This window comes from Heptranchias perlo, chromosome 32, assembly GCF_035084215.1.
Source record: "Heptranchias perlo isolate sHepPer1 chromosome 32, sHepPer1.hap1, whole genome shotgun sequence".
Lineage (NCBI taxonomy): Eukaryota > Metazoa > Chordata > Chondrichthyes > Hexanchiformes > Hexanchidae > Heptranchias > Heptranchias perlo.
This window is the reverse complement of record NC_090356.1, coordinates 16569585-16587146: the sequence shown is the minus strand read 5'-3', so window position 1 is coordinate 16587146 and position 17562 is coordinate 16569585. Positions and strand designations below refer to the sequence as shown.

At 42.9% G+C, this 17562-nt stretch overlaps 1 protein-coding gene across 1 annotated transcript in view; it reads right to left on the bottom strand.

Annotated features, from left to right (window-relative positions):
* pusl1 (pseudouridine synthase like 1) overlaps nt 1-17562 on the bottom strand; it is a 74114-nt gene that overhangs the window by 33349 nt on the left and 23203 nt on the right. The window contains exons 4-5 of the mRNA XM_067970092.1: nt 11823-11972; nt 6768-6938 (exon numbers count right to left, since the gene is read on the bottom strand). Of these exons, the coding sequence (XP_067826193.1) occupies nt 6768-6938; nt 11823-11972 (321 nt within the window). The remainder of the gene's footprint in view (nt 1-6767; nt 6939-11822; nt 11973-17562) is intronic.

Genomic DNA, 17562 nt, shown 5'->3' with positions numbered 1-17562 from the left:
CCTATGTACTCATGTAATTCATTGGCTGTAAAGCACTCTGGGATGTGAAAGTTGCTATATAAATACATGTTCTCTTTTTCTCTCTCTCGCTCATAAATGTCTTCTCTGCTTTCTTGTCAGACGTAGGAGAAGGTAGTCATGTGCATCAAGCCTTGAAGAGCACAACAGTTCGCCAGAGTACACAGCATCACCCCCCGTGACACTTGCTGTAAGTGCCAGCCTACAGACACACATATTGCAGTTGTCAGGATGATGAGGGAGACAGGGCATAACTAGGGTGAGGGTGACCCTGAATCAACTACCTTCTCCTGAAGTTTGTATCACATGTTCGCTATCATACGGAGGGAAAAAAAGACAATATTAATGGACACCTTCACTGAAAGGGCAATACTGATACTTAGCCATGGTTTCAGGTCAAATAGGCGGCAGAGCTCTCGTAACCATGAGGCACTGCTCCTCCGTGAGCTTCAGGATGCTTTGACTTAGATGATAGTGCCTCATCTGGTATTAGTTTGTAAGGGTTTTGGTGGCTCTCCTATGCCTTTAGTGCTCATTCTGCAGTTTTCTCCATCAGCCACTTAACAATTTGATAACCGGTCACCACACCATTCCCCATAGTATTTGAAAGCGAAAATCAGCAGTTAAACAAATGCAAACAACGCTGTGCTGCCATTTGTAAGTAAATATTTTGTTCTCCTACTGAACACCAGATCGTTGTGGACTTTAATAACAAGTATTTTTAACTTGATGGCTATTTTTAACAACGATGTCCCGAGCCATAACAAGGCCCTTTCGTTCATTAGTTGCACTTCAACACTCAGAGAAATCTGACGCATAGCGTAACAAATGCCAGTTTATGTCAATTTACTCGTCATACCCAAACTCCTCTGCAATGTGTTAGTCTGGACTCCCTGGTATAAGGAGGGATGGTAACTGGTGATATTAGGAACATAGGAATAGGGGTAGGCCTTGCAGCCCCTCAAGCCTGTTCCGCCATTCAATGAGATCATGGCTGATCTGTGACCTAAATCCATATACGCACCGTATCCCCATATCCCTTAATACCTTTTGGTTAACAAAAATCTATCAATCTCAGATTTAAAATTAACAATTCAACTATTGACTGATTCCTACGTGTGGCAAGGCAGCAGCATACTGAAGGGTTCAAATGATGTCGAACCATGACAGTGAGGCTCAAGGTTATCAATAGCAGGTTACAGCTTTGCTCACAAAGCATTTGAAAATGGCTGTCCTAGATTAATTAGAAAGTAGGCACAGTATTAAAAACCAGCACTTCAAAGGATAGCACACAAGATTATTGTGCTAGGTTACACATCCATTCATATTCGCTGCTTCACGTCTCGTCACTTCTATTAAATGTAAAGGTAAAATACTGGCCTGCAACATTCAAAAAGTGTTGTGTATGTGGCTGATAAATGAGTTAGGGAGGAAATTATTAGACAAGGTCTTGCTTTCAAGAGTTAATTTACTGACACTGCCTATCTCGAGGCTTTCATCCAGATTTATCTCCAAGTGTCCATTCAATCTTTAGGATTCCGACAGCAAAAGAAAGAACTTTCTGTTCATCAAAGCAGCACAAATGGGAATCAGGCTTTTAATTGTTTTTGTTCTTGGATCTAATCACATTGAGCTACAGTCACGAGCTCTGTAGCTGATAAAACTGGCCAGGCTGCTCTTTGTCAGAGTAAATATTTAAGACTTGGCGCTAGTTTAGGGTGCCTTCACCTCGCAGTATCACTGCAGCTGATAGATCTGACTTTTATAGAAACGCTGTCAGGTAAATGAAGTGACACGGCTGTCTCTGGAGGTACCAGCACCCACTTGTTACTAATGTCTCTGCACACAACAGCACCAATGGAAAAAGCTGCTATAAGGATGTCATCTTTTCTGGCAGTGGACAAGCTAACATGAAAGGGTCCTGTTTCATTTGTCCATTACCAAGGGTGGAAAAGGATTTGACCATAATTACTGTTATAGTTGCATTGAATTAGATCACTGGTGAGGCCTGGGATGTCTTTAAAGGAATTTGAAGCTATATCTTGGGTTGTATTGCACAAAGACAGCAGTCAGGCTGAAGTCATCAGCAGTAGGGCTAGTCAGTAGGCTCCATGATATCAAATAGCCCCTTAAGAAGTAAGCAGCAGGGTTTCAAGGATTAGTTTTACACAGAGTTATCATAGGAGAAGTATTCTGTCTTTATTGTTTGTGTTCAATACTGTTCATTTACCTGTTTTAATGCTCAGTAAGTTTTAGTTAGTGGTTTATAGACTGAGCCGCAGTCTGGTAGAGTGATATGTTCTACCACCTGCTGAAGATGAGGAGAATATGTGACTGTATACGACCTTACTAATTCCAGTAAGCTAGGGTACACTAATGAAGGTCCTTTGTTTCACTCCTGAGTCTTGCGATGTCTAAGCAAGGCAAAGACACAGACTGATTTGTAGGGGACACAGCCTTCACTTTCCTGAGTGTCCAATGATGCTGAACCCAAAGGAAATATTTAAAAACCTAAAATGTAACAACACGCACAAGGTAAATGAAAACTATACACAAATGCATGCTACTTTAGGCCGTAAAAGGATGAACTGTCCCTGTGGCAGGTCCTAATGAGGCGGGAAAGATCAGCAGACTTTACAAAATGAATTAGGAAAGGCTATTTAATTGGTGGCCCTGAGAAGGGAACACTATGGGACTGGAGTGTTATGGATGATTGGAAATGGGTAGATTCAACAGCAAGTGCAAGGAGACGGAACACCCAGGAGACTGCACTACATTTAAACTATGAACTTAAAAAAAAATTAACCTATGTCAAACACAAATGACCATATATGGAAATTGTTCAAAGCTCCTGTATCCCTTACATTATTCCTTGGGCTCACATTCAAGCTGATCAGTTGCACAACATTTTGGGCAGACTCCAGTGACTTGAATATTCCGTGTAGAATTAATTTTTTAAAAAAGGCATTTGCTGCTTCAGAAACATTTTTATGGTCCTAATTAAAAAGATGGATGTCAAAAGTTGTGGTATTTCCCACGGATTTACTTTGGTTTGTAATATTCTTCACTGGGACATGGACTGGACTCTGAAGGACAACGGAGGTATTGAAGCTGTTCGTGAAAGATAAAACACAGGCTGAAGTGTGCCACAAGGCAGTGACACAGTGAGGAAGAGAATAAAACTCCCCTAGCATTCCTAGTGTAGAAGACTCAAGTTCAAGACTGACATTCATACAAATCGCAAGATTCGTGATTGATTATCCCAGTTCTTAACCTGACCGTTGATACTTCAGGTACAGTGCCAATTGGAAACTGAATACTTCACATTTCCCCATGTAATAATTTCTGCTGGCCAAGAAACTTAAAATAGGAGAGGTAATGAACTAGATGTGGGTGGAAATATTTTAATTGGCAGAGGTCACATTTCAGGATGTTTTCACCATTTTCTCACAGGATTTGGAAAAAGTGTTACTTTTTAAATGTGTTTTAAAGCATTATGTCATCAGACAAGTTTAAAAATGGCACTGAAATGAAATGTGGTTAAAATACTAATGAGTTAAGCTTTGATGTTGTTTCCTCATAGACTGTGTAAAAAAAAAACACAATTCGTTAGCCTGGTTCAGTAATCGGTAAGCACCTCACAACCATTGAGTTGAGAAGTTTCTGGTTCCTTTTTGGCAGTGAATGGACAGAAACGCTGGCAATAAGGTCCAGCAAGGGCTGCAAAATCAGTCAGGTTTCAAAACAGAAAGCTGTGCGCACAAGCTTTGGCCAGGTTCAGAAGAAGAATCCAGGACATTAGTTAGAAGTTATTTTGTTTGAGTCGATTAAGATGACCCACTGATGTGAGGATGTGAGGTGAGTTCGTTATTTTGTATTATTACATGCTGACAAGTTGTACTGATTGAGCAAAGTGAATCTGATCTTAATTAATTGTTGCTCTGAATGTTCACTCGCGGTGAAACAAAGTAGCTTATCGATTTGTATCTGGCTTCATCTAACCAAGTATTTTCTCAGTCTATCTTCGAAGTAATCGAAGAAGCACACGTGCGAAAGATACGAATATCCAGTTCAGAGCTCGAGGGGAGATTATTCTTGCACCCTGGCTTGCACTATCATATAGTTAGATATTGGGCAGTACAGGCACTCTCCGAAATCCAAGACACTTACGGGAATGACTAGCACTGCTGTGCCCCAGAGAGTATCAAAGGCAAACCATAAACTTGTAACAGTGATCTGCATCCAAATTCAGGAGAAAGCATTTGTTGTTGACTATTGACTGATTTCTCCAGCTGGAGTTACATGAAGCATTCATGACATCACTGGGGCCTCACTGCCTCGTACATACACACTGGGGGTGAGAACTCTTACTGAGTTTGTGACTTACAGTAAATGGCCATGAAATTTGTGATGCGGATCTGCACGTAACCCCCGTTGCTTAATCCAAGTTCACATTTAAATGAGCCATATGTGAAACAATTTGAGTAGGTGCAGTGCATTAACTCAGGAAAAGCCAGCTTATTGATCCATCTCATCCCACAGGAAGTCTTAAGTTTGAGTGAACTGTTCTTATTATTAATGGTGAATGCCCATCTGAGTTGGGAAAAACACAAGTGTGAGGTTAACTTTGTCTTTAATGGGATTTTTTATTTGCTTCAGGAACCAAATATGACTGCCCTGGTTCCAAATCATAAAATATGACTGCCTGGAGCTGAGTTCCGCATCAGTTCTGAGCTGAACTCACTCCAAAGGGTCAGACTAATCTCTCCGTGCTTCTCCTTTTCCTTCTGATTCAAAGTAACCTAGACAGTCCCATAGTGATAGATGGTGGTAGAAAACTTTCAAATTTATCATCGAGGCAGTCACTGAGTGTCGCAGCGAGGCACGCCTCCGGTTTTCAGCTCCACTCACTGCAATAAATGAAGGGCTCAAGAAAAGTACTTTGCAGCCAAATCATAATTATGATTTATTCAGTCTGGAATCAAAATGGCAGCATGCTTGGTTCCAGAATCTATTTTGTTTGATCACATATATCCATGTTGGGAATGGAAAAACAGTGCTGAGATTAAAATGCAACACATGAGGTAGAATCAGGAGAGCATTCCGTTTCAAAAGAATGCTCACTGTAGTCAGCTCTCATTTTTATAATTCAGTGATGGCCCCGTCTTTGCTGAATAACGCTGCTTTACATACCTCAAAGATTAAAGAATATCATGCACAATAGCAACGTGCCAGAGATCCCAGACAGTTATAAGATGTTACACATGGCTGTAGTATTCTATAAAACATAACTAGAATTCCTTTTTTGTTTTAATGTTCTCTCTCCAACGGTAAATTATAGATCATCATGAAAATCCTCTCAAACAATGTTCTCTACACACGAAATATTGTTGGAGCATACAACAGTAATGCTCTTCTGGCTGGCCTCCCATCCTCCACCCTCCATAAATTTCAGCTCATCTAAATCTGCCCCTATTCTATTCCACACCAAGTTGCTCACCAATCAGCCCTGCCCTCGCTGGCTTACATTGGCTCCCAGTCCCTCAATGCCTCAAATTTAAAATTCTCATCTATATGTTTAAATCCCATCATGGCCTCTCTCTCTCTACCGCAGTAGCCTCCTTTAGCACTACAGCCACCCCGAACTCTCTGGTTCTCCGACTCTGGCCTCTAGTGCAACCCCCTTCCTATTCGCCCCACCGCTGGCGGCCATGCCTTCAGTCGCCTTGGCGGACAGTCTGGAATCCTTTCTCTATGCTCCTTTGCCTCTCTACCTACCTCCTCCTTTAAGCTTTCCTTAAAAGCCACCTCTTTAACCAAGCTTCCGGTCACCCGTCGTAATATCTGCTTTTTGGGTCGGCATCTATTTATTTCCATACTTGCTTCTGTGCAGCACCTTGGGATGCTTCTCTAAGTTAAGGGTGCTATAAAAATGCAAGTTGCTGTTGGCATAATATCAGTGACTGCAGTGCTTTATTTTTCAAGGGTAATTTTGCTTAAAAAAAGAAAGCAGCGAGTTGAACGCAGGCTTGTTTCCGATTAATTGAAAGTTTTCACCAGAACACGAAAGCTGGAATGGGACTTTATGTGCCACTGATTTTTTTTTCTCTCACGCAGGAGCAAAACTGTTTGATTGTTTTCCCAGCACCATCAGTTACACAGATACTCTGCAGCCTTGCTTTAATGAACACACTGAACCTATTTGTAATAGCGAGGTTTGGTTGGACTAAATCACTACTCACAGTACTGTACTTGTGACATTGTGGCTGCGATTTGCTCATCTCCTGCTCACTTGCGAAGTTCAAATCTTCATAAACGTCGCTGCTGGGGTGTTTCCTTTAAAGGAGCACCTTGGGCTGACTGTGCACTGCACGGGGGAAATTGTGGAGCTCAGCTTCAGATACGCCTGCTTCACTCAGTTCCCACTGGCGGCTGAGCTACTGTGAGGTGGCACTAAATGGAAGCCGGGCGCTTTTCTCTGAGGGGGGAGAGGGAGAATTACAGAGGGCGTGGGGGAAGAGTATTGGTCATTGCCAACGTGTACCTCATAGCAACGGGCTGAAAAGAGACAGGAGCACAGGAGCAGGTCATGCAGCTGTGCTGTCACCCATTGCGAGCGCAGAAGAGAAAATGGGGGAGGGGAGGAGAAAAAAACCTCAATGATAACATTCAGTCAAACAAAGATGGCAGGGAGGGAGTGAAGAGTAACGGGTTATTTATTTCCAAAGATCGTCAGCGTAGTCTCCTACCTGTGGAAGTTTTGTGAAGATATGCTAAAACTTGGCATTACATCTGCCTGAAGCAGCGTTTTCACCGGTGACTTGAAGGGAGTCTCGGAGTTTAAGGAGCGGAAGGTGCTGAAGTCATGAGTACCCAGCAGCATCTGGGCTGCCTCTTTCATGGCGTCTGTGTTTAAAGGTCTGTTTCAGAATGGAGCAAACGGTCACTGAAAATGTAAGCGGAACGGTGCAGTAAACAATGCATCCAGGTGACTTCAACTCATGTCCCTTGGAGATTAAAATGCTGCTTCAGCACAAACTCAGTTTGTCTGCGACAGCTTCCTGCTTCACCTTATGATAATTCAAAATGCAACCCACAGCAAGGGCTAGCCACAACCGTTAGACTTTTCACAGGAGTGCACAGTACTTTTCTGCATATTTGCCTGTACCAAAAGGATCCTTTTAAGAGCAAGAAGCATTAAATCTCTCCAATACCCTAATTCCCCACCCCCCCTCCTTCCCCAGCTTTCTGCCCCTCCATACTGAAAGCAGAGACTCATGATTGGGATACAGTTCCATCTGCACTGGCTGCATCCAGTACCTCCCCCAAGCAGCCCTTTGTAATGTTTGAGCCCACACAACGAGTGTTGGCATTTATACAGCGGGAGTGTTAGAGTTAAGCCCTATCCTGTCCTCACCTAATGTCTATACATTCCCAGCAGAGGTCAGTGGAAGATTGGTATCCTTGGCTGATTTTCTCCCCTCCCAGGTCCAGAGGTCAATTGTAGCGTCCGACTACCACACTAACTGAGGTCAGCGGACTCAGCATGAACTGGGGACTGATTTTTGGGCTGTGTAGCTCGACCACAGTGCATTTAACAATTGAGTCACCGAGGGTGGGGGGGAATGCCATGTACATTTGTGCTCATGACTGCTGCTCCCGAGTCCTGGTATTTCCCCATTCACCAGTTTAACTTGATCACAACTTCAAGGTAAATACACCTGGACAACTCCAAGTTCTGATAGTGGGTTTTACTTCTGCATGAGGAAAATTTATAATAAAATGTAATTAAAAATACACGTTTTGATGACAAATATGTTTGTCCTTTTTTTCCATTTCTAGGATTGTGTGTGTGACACATTTAAGGGGAAAGTGAATGGGAGAGAATGAGCCAGATAGTGTGCTGAGAACAGCCGCAAGACGTTCAGTGCCAGCGAGCGTTGGAACGACGGCGTTCAGTGGTATTAACACTCCAGTGTTAAACAACAGTAAAATGCTAGTACTCAGGCGCCCAGTGGCACTGAATGTTAGCACTCCAGCGCTCAGTGGCACAGGCCTTGGCATGACAGCACTTAATCGTAGTGAGCATTAGGACGCCAGTGCTCCAGGGAGGATGGGTTAGACTTGGCAGTGATGCTTCCTGCAGTGAGTCTGCTGACACTCACTCTGGCAAGGCTCACATATCACTAAGAACTATCTGGGTGAGGTGCTAGAAGCAAATGGGCCCATGGCACTGTACCCAAGCATGAATCGATATCTGGGTGAAGGGGAGGGGGTGGAAGTGAAAATTGGCGAGAAAAGAGTAGGAACATTCCAGAACGAAAAGAAGTGATGTAATTCTAATAGACATCTACTGGGCTCTAATAATAAACAAAGAATTAGTATGGGTAGCAGATGTGGAAGGGCATTGGCGCCAGATGTTTAGGTTTTAGAGATTTCAATTTCATGAGGGAACTCAGTGCCTGAAAGAAGTATTTAGTCTGATAGAAAAGTCCATAAACACAATGGCTTAGAAATGAGTCTGGATCCGTTTTCAGCACATGCCTGAACCAAGAGGCCCGAGGGTCGATGGAAGTCGGGCCTCATCTGCAGAATTGGGGTGTGCTGCCGGCGCTGGTCACGTCTCCACAGGCAGTTTGCCCGGGCGCAGACATCAATGTCAGGCCCTCAGGTAAATCCCTGGGGTGTGGGGGGGGGGGGGGAAAGATTGGAGCGGGCTAAAAGGGGGGTGTCGATCACAATTCCTGTGGAGTGGGAGGAGCACTCCTGCTACTCCTAGCTCCACAGAAAGGGTTTAAAAAAATATATTTTTTTACACTTATCCGCCTGCTGACGAATATTGAAAATGGGTCCTTTAACACACGTTAGGCCCCTAATTTACCTGCCCGGGTACACCTTAAAAAAGGACCTCAAGAATTCTGTGGTGGGACCATCACCGGCGCAGAGTGGGCTCAGGTCGTCCCACTGCTAAATTGGTATGCTTTTCTACCCCACTAAGTTGCTGCTCACACTGACTGCGAGAAATAATACAACTGTGGAGCACCATCGTTAGGCCCACAACCTCACTGACTGTAATATGCCAGGCAACCATCAGTTTAACAAAAATATTTCCTTTGGGACACTCGACTGGCATTATGGTGACCAGGTGTGCTTGACAATGGTTGCAGAACAAGAAAAAATAGCGATTGCAGTTATCAGCCAAGTGTAGGTTTCTTTCTCTTAACAGGATTAAAACCACTCCCCTTTACTGACTTAGTGCATTATAACTACAGCAAAGTGTATTCCCTCTTAAAAAAGGAGTGTTAAAAATCAAACTGTTACAGAGAATAGCGATGACTTTAATCGTCTTGTTTAATTCTATTCATTTTATTTTGAATGTTTTTAAATAGTAACACTGATGATGTAAGCAGTGGAGGTAGAAGTCCCTGAACTTAATAATGTGAGGGAGATGAGTTTGCAAGCAGTTAAAATGACACGATTACTGTTAATTCAGCCCCCTTGCACTGTCTGGCCCGGTCAGCTCCAAAGCAGCTCCCTGATGTTCTCATGGGCATTTACTGTTTGAACAAATGTCTACATTATTTCTACAACCCCACAGGTTTCTGTAGGTAAGTACCTGGCTTGTGATCAGAAATACAATACACACACATGCAATCATTATTGTTTCATTCCAAGTCCACCTAGCTGAAGGAGGTGACAAGAATAACCCCAGAAATAAGCAAGTGAAAAGCACAATACTGCAGATACTGGAATTCTGAAACAGAAACAGAAAATGCTGGAAACTCGCAGCAGATTAGAGAGCATCTGTGGAGAGAAAACAGTTCCTCAAAACTGAAAATTGTAGCCTATTCATTTCTCATGTTGGATGGTGGATGATCGAGGAAGGAAACCTGTTTTTATCGAGCGTCATGCAGAGGTGAAATTCCAAATGGTCTCGATGGTTGAAACCAATGTCTACCACGAATAATGACTGTTTGGAAATGAGCAATATTCTAACTGTGGCCTAACAAGTGATTTGTACAGATTTAGCATTACCCTTTGTAGCCTATAACCTTTATTATAATAACTAGGATCCCATGTGATTTTTTTTTTTAAAAACAGCTTTATCAACTTGAAGATTTGTGTCTGAAGCCCATAAGTCGCCCTACTCCTTTTAAAGTTTCTCCATTAAATGTATATTTCCGTTGCTTCCTCCCAAAATGAATCATCTTGCATTTTTTGCATTAAATCTACATCTATCTGCCCATTCTACTAAACTATGTCCTCCTGAAGTCATTTACAGTCCTCTTCAAAGTTAATCATACTCCTTATTTTTGTGTCATCTACGAATTTAGATAGTGTCCCAAAACCCAAGTCCAGAGCAATATTGTATATTGAGACGAGCAATGGTCCTAATAATGGGGCAGACCACTGTTTACATCCTCCAGTTCAAAAAACACCCTTTAGCCATTACTCCCTGTTTTCTATCCTTTAGCCATCTTGATATTCATGCTGCAACTTGCCTTTTAATACTGTGTGACTTAATTTTATCAACAAGCCACCTATTGGGCACCTTAAGCAAACACCTTTTGAAAACCTATATACACATCATCCACTGCAATTCCTTTATCAATACGCTCAATTATTTCCTCAAACAACTCAAGTTATCTGGTATCTGGTTTATCCTTGTCTCTCCTCTTGAACAGCAAGGAGGTCAGTACAGGAAGATATACAGCGGTAAATGGAATGGACAGAGAGTTGGATGAACGAAAAGACTCATAATTCCCTAAAAGGGCAGGTAGATAAAGTCATAAACAAAAGCCAACAGCAATCCCCCTGATAAGTCCCCAGAAAGGAGTAAATGGGAAATTATATTACTGCTACTGCCACAAGCAGGAACCTTCAGTGCTACCGACCGACCTCTGGTGCAGAGAAACCAGATGGTGTGATCTGGAGTGGAGATCTACTCGGGTTTATAAGGCAAAGAGATGCTGCTGGTAACTGCGTGAGCGAGAGAAAATGAGAGAAGGAATGGTGGACAGGGGGAATGAAAGAGAGAAGAATGGAGAAACAGAATCGGACAGTCGGGGATGGAGAGAGGAAATGATAGAGAAGGGGAATGAAGAGAAGGAATGATGGAGGAGAAATGAAAGAGGGAGAAGCAGAATCAGAGAGGAGTAATGCTAGAGGAGGAAAGAGGGAATGATAAGATGAGGAGAGAAAAAGAGGGAGAAAAGGGAATGAGAGTGGGAAGAGGGAAGGAGAGATGGAATGAAAAAGAGGGTAAAGATACAGTGAGGGAATGGGGGATGAGAGAAACGGAATGAGACTGGCAGGGAGAAATGGAAAGAGAAAGAGATCAAGAGAGGGAATGATAAGGGTAATGAAAGAAGGAGATTGTGAAAGAAATGGAATATGGGTGTGTGTGACTAAAAGTGAGTAATAAATCAGGGATATAGGAAGAATGAGAGTGTGAGAGGGAATAACAGAGTGCAATCCAGAATTAAATATCTGGAAATAAAGCTTGTCAAAAGTCACATTGATGGACGAGGTTTCAAAATTTCTTGCAGGATATATTAACAATAACCGTGAGAATATCGACGAGCACACTAGTATATTATAATCAAAACCTGTGGCTCTTTGTCAACATCCAACTTCTTATTCTAGCTCTTGGGTTTTGAAAGGTTGCCCACCCATGGAGTGTGTATGATCTATCCAACTTGATGAGGGCCCTTTTATCATTCCATGCTCTTAGTGCACAGAGAGGTCAGTGTTCTGAGGAGTCAAAATGAATCGTAACAGTACAAAGTGATCTTTATACTCACCTTTTAGTCACAGGCCAGCAGAGATTCCTTTCAAACACTGGAAGCTGAGAACGGTGAAGGCACCCTGTCACCAACCGGTACACGTACGTCCGTGATAGAGCCCAGAAACGAGCATGGAAGTTATCAGCTACTCGAAAGGCTTTTAAGACACTGCCAAAATTGGAAAAAAAAATGATGTTTATCAGGTTCAGGGAATAGGTCACAATTACAGGACAGTCAGGAAGTCTGCTGATTAGTCCGTTATTATTCACATTAAAAAGTGTATAAACTGTGATCGAAACTCATGATTACAAATCTGCCTTGTCGGTAATAGTTTAAACAAAGCTGATTCTATAGACCTAGAAACACTTCCCGCAGAGTGCCAAAAGCCTAGCAGGCAATTATTTTTGAAAAATGCTGCTCTTTTGCAAAAAGCTGTTTGTTATTCTCCATATAACATAGGGTTGTGGGCATGTTGAATTGTTTACATACAAATATATCTACCTATTGTTCAAAATCTTGTGCATGCCATGTACTTCTTGTCCACAAACCTTACTTCCTGTGTCACGATTTTTAGTCATGATTCGTATGTCAACATTTAACATTATAAATGTATACATACGTAGTTTCAATGAAAAAACCCTCCATTAACGTGTCAACATTTTGCTGTCCAGTCTGTTGATGAACCAATTGCGAATACTCAAAATGGCTTTTCAAAAAAATTTCAACCATCGTTTTTTTTCTCAGCACTGAAATTTCTAATTTAAGGTTCAAAATAAGGCTTCAAACAAAATGTTTTAAAATCATATTTCACAATATGATTATATGAAATTTTTTTTTGTGTTTTAATATCTTCAATTAAATTTTTACTTCAAGCCCTCGGCATTGGTTTTAACTGGACATTTTACAACACAACAGTTGGACAGAGCTATTCAATCATACCTGTGCATTCTGAGCATATCTAGTTTGCAGATTTAGATTAACTGCTAGTTTTGGATAATGTGCCTCCAGTCACAATATTTCATTTGGGCAAGGTGAGTGTACATTCACAATATGGATTATATAAAGTCACAGGACAGTAAACCATTTAAAATGAATGGGTTACCAGTGGTGCTACAGCTGGATAATCTAGGCAAATGCTTCTGGAATTCACTTACCAATTTGTATTTTCTGCTACTCTTGAAATTATGGCTGCTGTTTGGCTGAACTGTTTTCTATGCCACTTTACTCTTGGGCAGGCACCAGAACAACATAAAAGCCCCGAAAATCCACAGTTACTCTGGGATCACGCTCACATAGTCCTCTTACACTGACCCCACTCCGGAGTTTGCAAGGTCAGTGTGAGAGCACTTAATCTGCACAGAGTCGGCAGATGTCCAGTACCCACCTGTTCAGTGCAGCTGGAAAAAATCCAGCGTCCGGCCGCCTTGGGGGATTGCCCAAAGATCCCCAGATTCCATGGGGCTCCCCTCGGCCCACTTCCGTCCATCTGGAGGCCGGTACACCTCATCTCACTCGGTGTACTGGCTTCCAGTCCTATGCTGGGTCCAAACTGAGCTGGGGAAGTGGGAACGCCTGGTCCCAGGGCCACCCCCTGATGTCACTGGCCTTGCAAGGTGTGGGCGGAGGTAGTAACCCTTACAAGGCTGCTTGAAAATTCCAGGAAACAGCAGGGATCTGGTGCAACTGGCTGTTTTCTGGCAGATTCCAGAGTCTCACTGGAGTTACAGCAGGAGTCTGGCTGAATCCGAGCAAATTCTGAGCCACAAGTGGAACAAAAACAGGAAATGCTGGAAGTATGCAACAGGTTGATCAGCATTTGAAAGAGAGAGATAGATTAATATTTTGGATAAGACCCTTCATCAGATCTGCCAGTGCATTCTTCCGTGTCTTTTGTTATTACTTCAGACTAGCAGATTTCTTTTGGTATTGCTCATGGTGATACCATCTTCCTTTGGTATGACTCTAGCCACAGTAGAGTTTTCCCCCTGATCCCCATTGTCTTCAGTTTTACTAGGACTCCTTGGTGCCATACTCAGTTGAATTCTGCCTTGATGTCAAAGGCAGCCACTCTCATGTCACCTGCAGAATTCAGCCCTTTTGTCCATGTTTGGACCAAGGCTGTAATGAGGTCTGGAGCCAAGTGGTCCTGGCGGAACCCAAACTGAGCATCGGTGAGCAGGTTATTGGTGAGTAAGTGCACCTAGGTAGCACTGTCAATGACTCCATCCATTGTTTTGCTGATGATTGGGAGTAGGTTGATGGGGCAGTGATTGGCTGGGTTAGATTTGTCCTGCTTTTTTGAGGATAGGACATACCTGGACAATTTTTCACATTGTTAGGTAGATACCAGTGTTGTATCTGTACTGGAACAGCTTAGCTAGTTCTGGAGCACCGAACTTCAGCACTACAGCCGGGAAGTTGTTGAGGCCCGTAGCCTTTGCCGTGTCCAGTGCACTCAGCCTTTTCTTGATGTCATGTGGAGTGAATCAAATTGGCTGAAGACTGGTATCTGTGATGGTGGGGACCTCGGGAGGAGGCCGAAAAGGCTCATCCACTTGGCACGTCTGGCTGAGGATGGTTGCAAATGTTTCAGCTTTGTATTTTGCACTAACGTGATGGGCTCAGTCATCGTTGAGGATGGGAATGTTCATGGAGCCTCCTCCTCCACTTAGCTGCTTACTTGTCAACCATCATTCATTGGGCATGCCTCTCCATCTGGAGGAGAAAGAGGATCAGTGGAGGCAAGCAAGGCTGGCGATCAAGAACAAGCTTCCCACACGCCGTCTCCCATTTATACAGACCAAAGCATTCATACCTGCACATGTCTGAGGAGATATGCGTGCAGATAATGATTTGTATGAAGATGCAATGATTTATGAATGGCCGAGACAGAACTGTTCAATCTCCCGTTTGGAGTAAGATCAAATCACTTTGGTTTAAAAACGTGACCCAGATTCATACATCTCTCGTTAAATTCACTGTCCAAACTCAGACAAGAAAAATGGCCCACTTGAGCAAGGTAGTGAAGATTGGCCAGTGTCACGGACTTGTACCCCAGCGTGAATCAGCACCTCAAGGAGAGGAGTGGGGGGCAGGGTGGAGAATGGAGAAAAGGAAAATTAATATAAACCTGAACTGGACAACATCAAATTAGGTTACTTCAAAATGTGGAACTCGCTACAAGGAGTAGTTGAGGTGACTAGCATAGATGAATTTAAGGGGAAGCTAGATAAACACAAGGGAGAAAGGAATAGAAGGATATGCAGATAGGGTTAGATGAAGAGGGGCGGGAGGAGGCTCGTGTGGAAAATAAAACTGGCATGGACCAGTTGGGCTGAATGGCCTGTTTCAGTGCTGTACATTCTATGTAATTCTGTGTAAAGGATTGCTTCATATATTTAAATGGTTAGTGAACTCTTTTGATGATAAATCTTACTTGTAATTTCTCCCTGGTATTGACAGCTTTGTATAAAACCTGTTACAATACATAACAGGTAATTATTTTAAGCATTGCTATAAATTTTCTAAATATTCAGCTGAAACTGGGCATCTGGCCTGACACCAAGTATGTTGCTTGTTGGATTAATGCAAGCCTTAAACCTGCTTAGTTCATCCTCACAGCTGAAGGAGGTGGTGTCAAATGAAGGGCCAAGAAAGAAAAATAAAGCAAAAAAAAACCAAAATGAAATAAAGAAAATTAAAACGTGTTTTACAATAATTCAGGATTGTACAACAAAATGTGGTCAGTGCCTCCTTTATTAAGATATGGAGTCATACCTCTGAACAGCTGAAGATGGTTGAGCTTGACTGAGGATACTTTGGGGTCATGATGTCATGTTGGAATGTACTACTTGGCCGTAGGATGACAAACAACTTAGACTTTGACAGAGTCCTGCAACAAGCAGAGGTCCCACAGGTTGCAGTAAGCTCAGTCACAAACAAATTAAGGCTCGCACGCCATACGCCAAGTTGGGTAATGGCTAGACCAAATTGTTTCAAGAAAATCAATTTGACTAAGTTGGTAAATGCATCAGCCAGTGTTGTACTGAGCCATTCAGTCCAGATAGGTCCTAGTTTCGATTGTCAATCTGTGCTCAGCGACCTCATCGCAGATTGGTGTCCGACAACTGATTTCAGTACCATTAGGGGGAGGGGGAAAAAAAATCAGTCAGGGTTCCCACTCCTGATCGCTATCCATTGAATTTTTCTAGGAAGCGCAAAGCATAAATATTGGCCAAGGATAGTATCAAGCTTGGCTGCGATTCACTGGGTACAATAATGTGGTGGTTATTGGTACTGGACTAGCAATCCAGAGGACGTGAATTCAAGTCACATAATGGCAAGTTGTAAAATTGAATTCACATATCTGTTAATTTATGGGCTGCCACCATAAAAGCTGTCGGACTGCCATAAAAAACAACTAATGTCCTTCAGGAAAGGGAAGCTGCTGTCCCCATCTGCTTTGGCCGACAAGTGTGGTAGATGACTAATGTCCTCTGAAATAGTATAGCAAGCCCCCCAGTTGTCAGGGCAACCAGGAATGGGCCATAAATGTGCCCTTGCCACGTCTCAAAATTAAAATACTGTCACTGGTACTAATAGTGGTGGGACCAAATTAAGATGATAAATTATGAATACCTCCCAAAGTGGTAATGTACACATTATTATATATTGGCTTAAGTGTGCTTTTTCCGATAATACATCAATATTAAATTGCTAAATATGGTGAGGTACTGGAGGACACCTGACACCCGTGAAACCGCACCCAATGAGTCAGTGTGTGCAGAAAGATCAAATAAAAATACAAAACTGAAAGCTGAAAATAGTCAGGGTACGACTGAACAAGAAGTACGGCCTTTATATATGCTGGCCTGAGGAGGTTAGGGCAATCGGGAGGGAGGGGGGCTGCGATTGGGAGAGGGAGGGGACAATCAGGAGGGAACCAGCAACGGTCTGCGGCACTGCAGGGGAACTGGGAGGAGCACTCCTGCACCTCTCGGCTCCACATTCAGGTAAGTATTTTTAAAAAAAAACATACCTTTTTGATGGTGGCCTCCACAAGAGAAACTTAAATTCTTTGCTATGGTTAGGCCGCACGTAGACCACGTTTTCCTGAATGCAGCCGGCACGGCCCCAGCTAAGTTCAGAGTAGCCCAGTTTTACAAAAGGGGGTCTCAAACAGGCATTAGATCCCCTATTTGAATATGCAAAGGGCCTAGTACCTGTTTCAGGCGCAGGCCCTGGACGCCTTTTTTTCTGCCTTTACCAATATGGTGGGTGGCGCACTTCAAGCATGCACATCCTGACTGCTAGATTGGATGATAGGCACCCATTTTGCACCTGAAAGACGGGTGCGTTGCTATCGAATTTCTAGGCCATTGTCTCGGTATACTGTAGGTGTTTTGATAACCTTTCAGCCAACCTTCAATGTGCGTGACAGCATTAGAAAGCTTGGTACAATAACTTGCAAGCACCTTTCACGACCACAGGATGTCCCAAAGTGCTTCACAGCCAATAAAATAGTTTTGAAGTGTAGTCACTGTTATAATGTAGGGAAACACGGAAGGCCAATTTGTACACAACAAGATCCCACAAACAGCAATGAGGTAAATGACCAGATAATCTTTTTTGGTGATGTTGGTTAAAGTGTAAATGTTAACCAGGACATCAGAAGAACTCCCCTGATGTTCTTCCAATATTGCCCTGGGATCTTTTATGCCCACCTGAGAGGGCAGACAGAGTCGTGGTTTAATGCCTC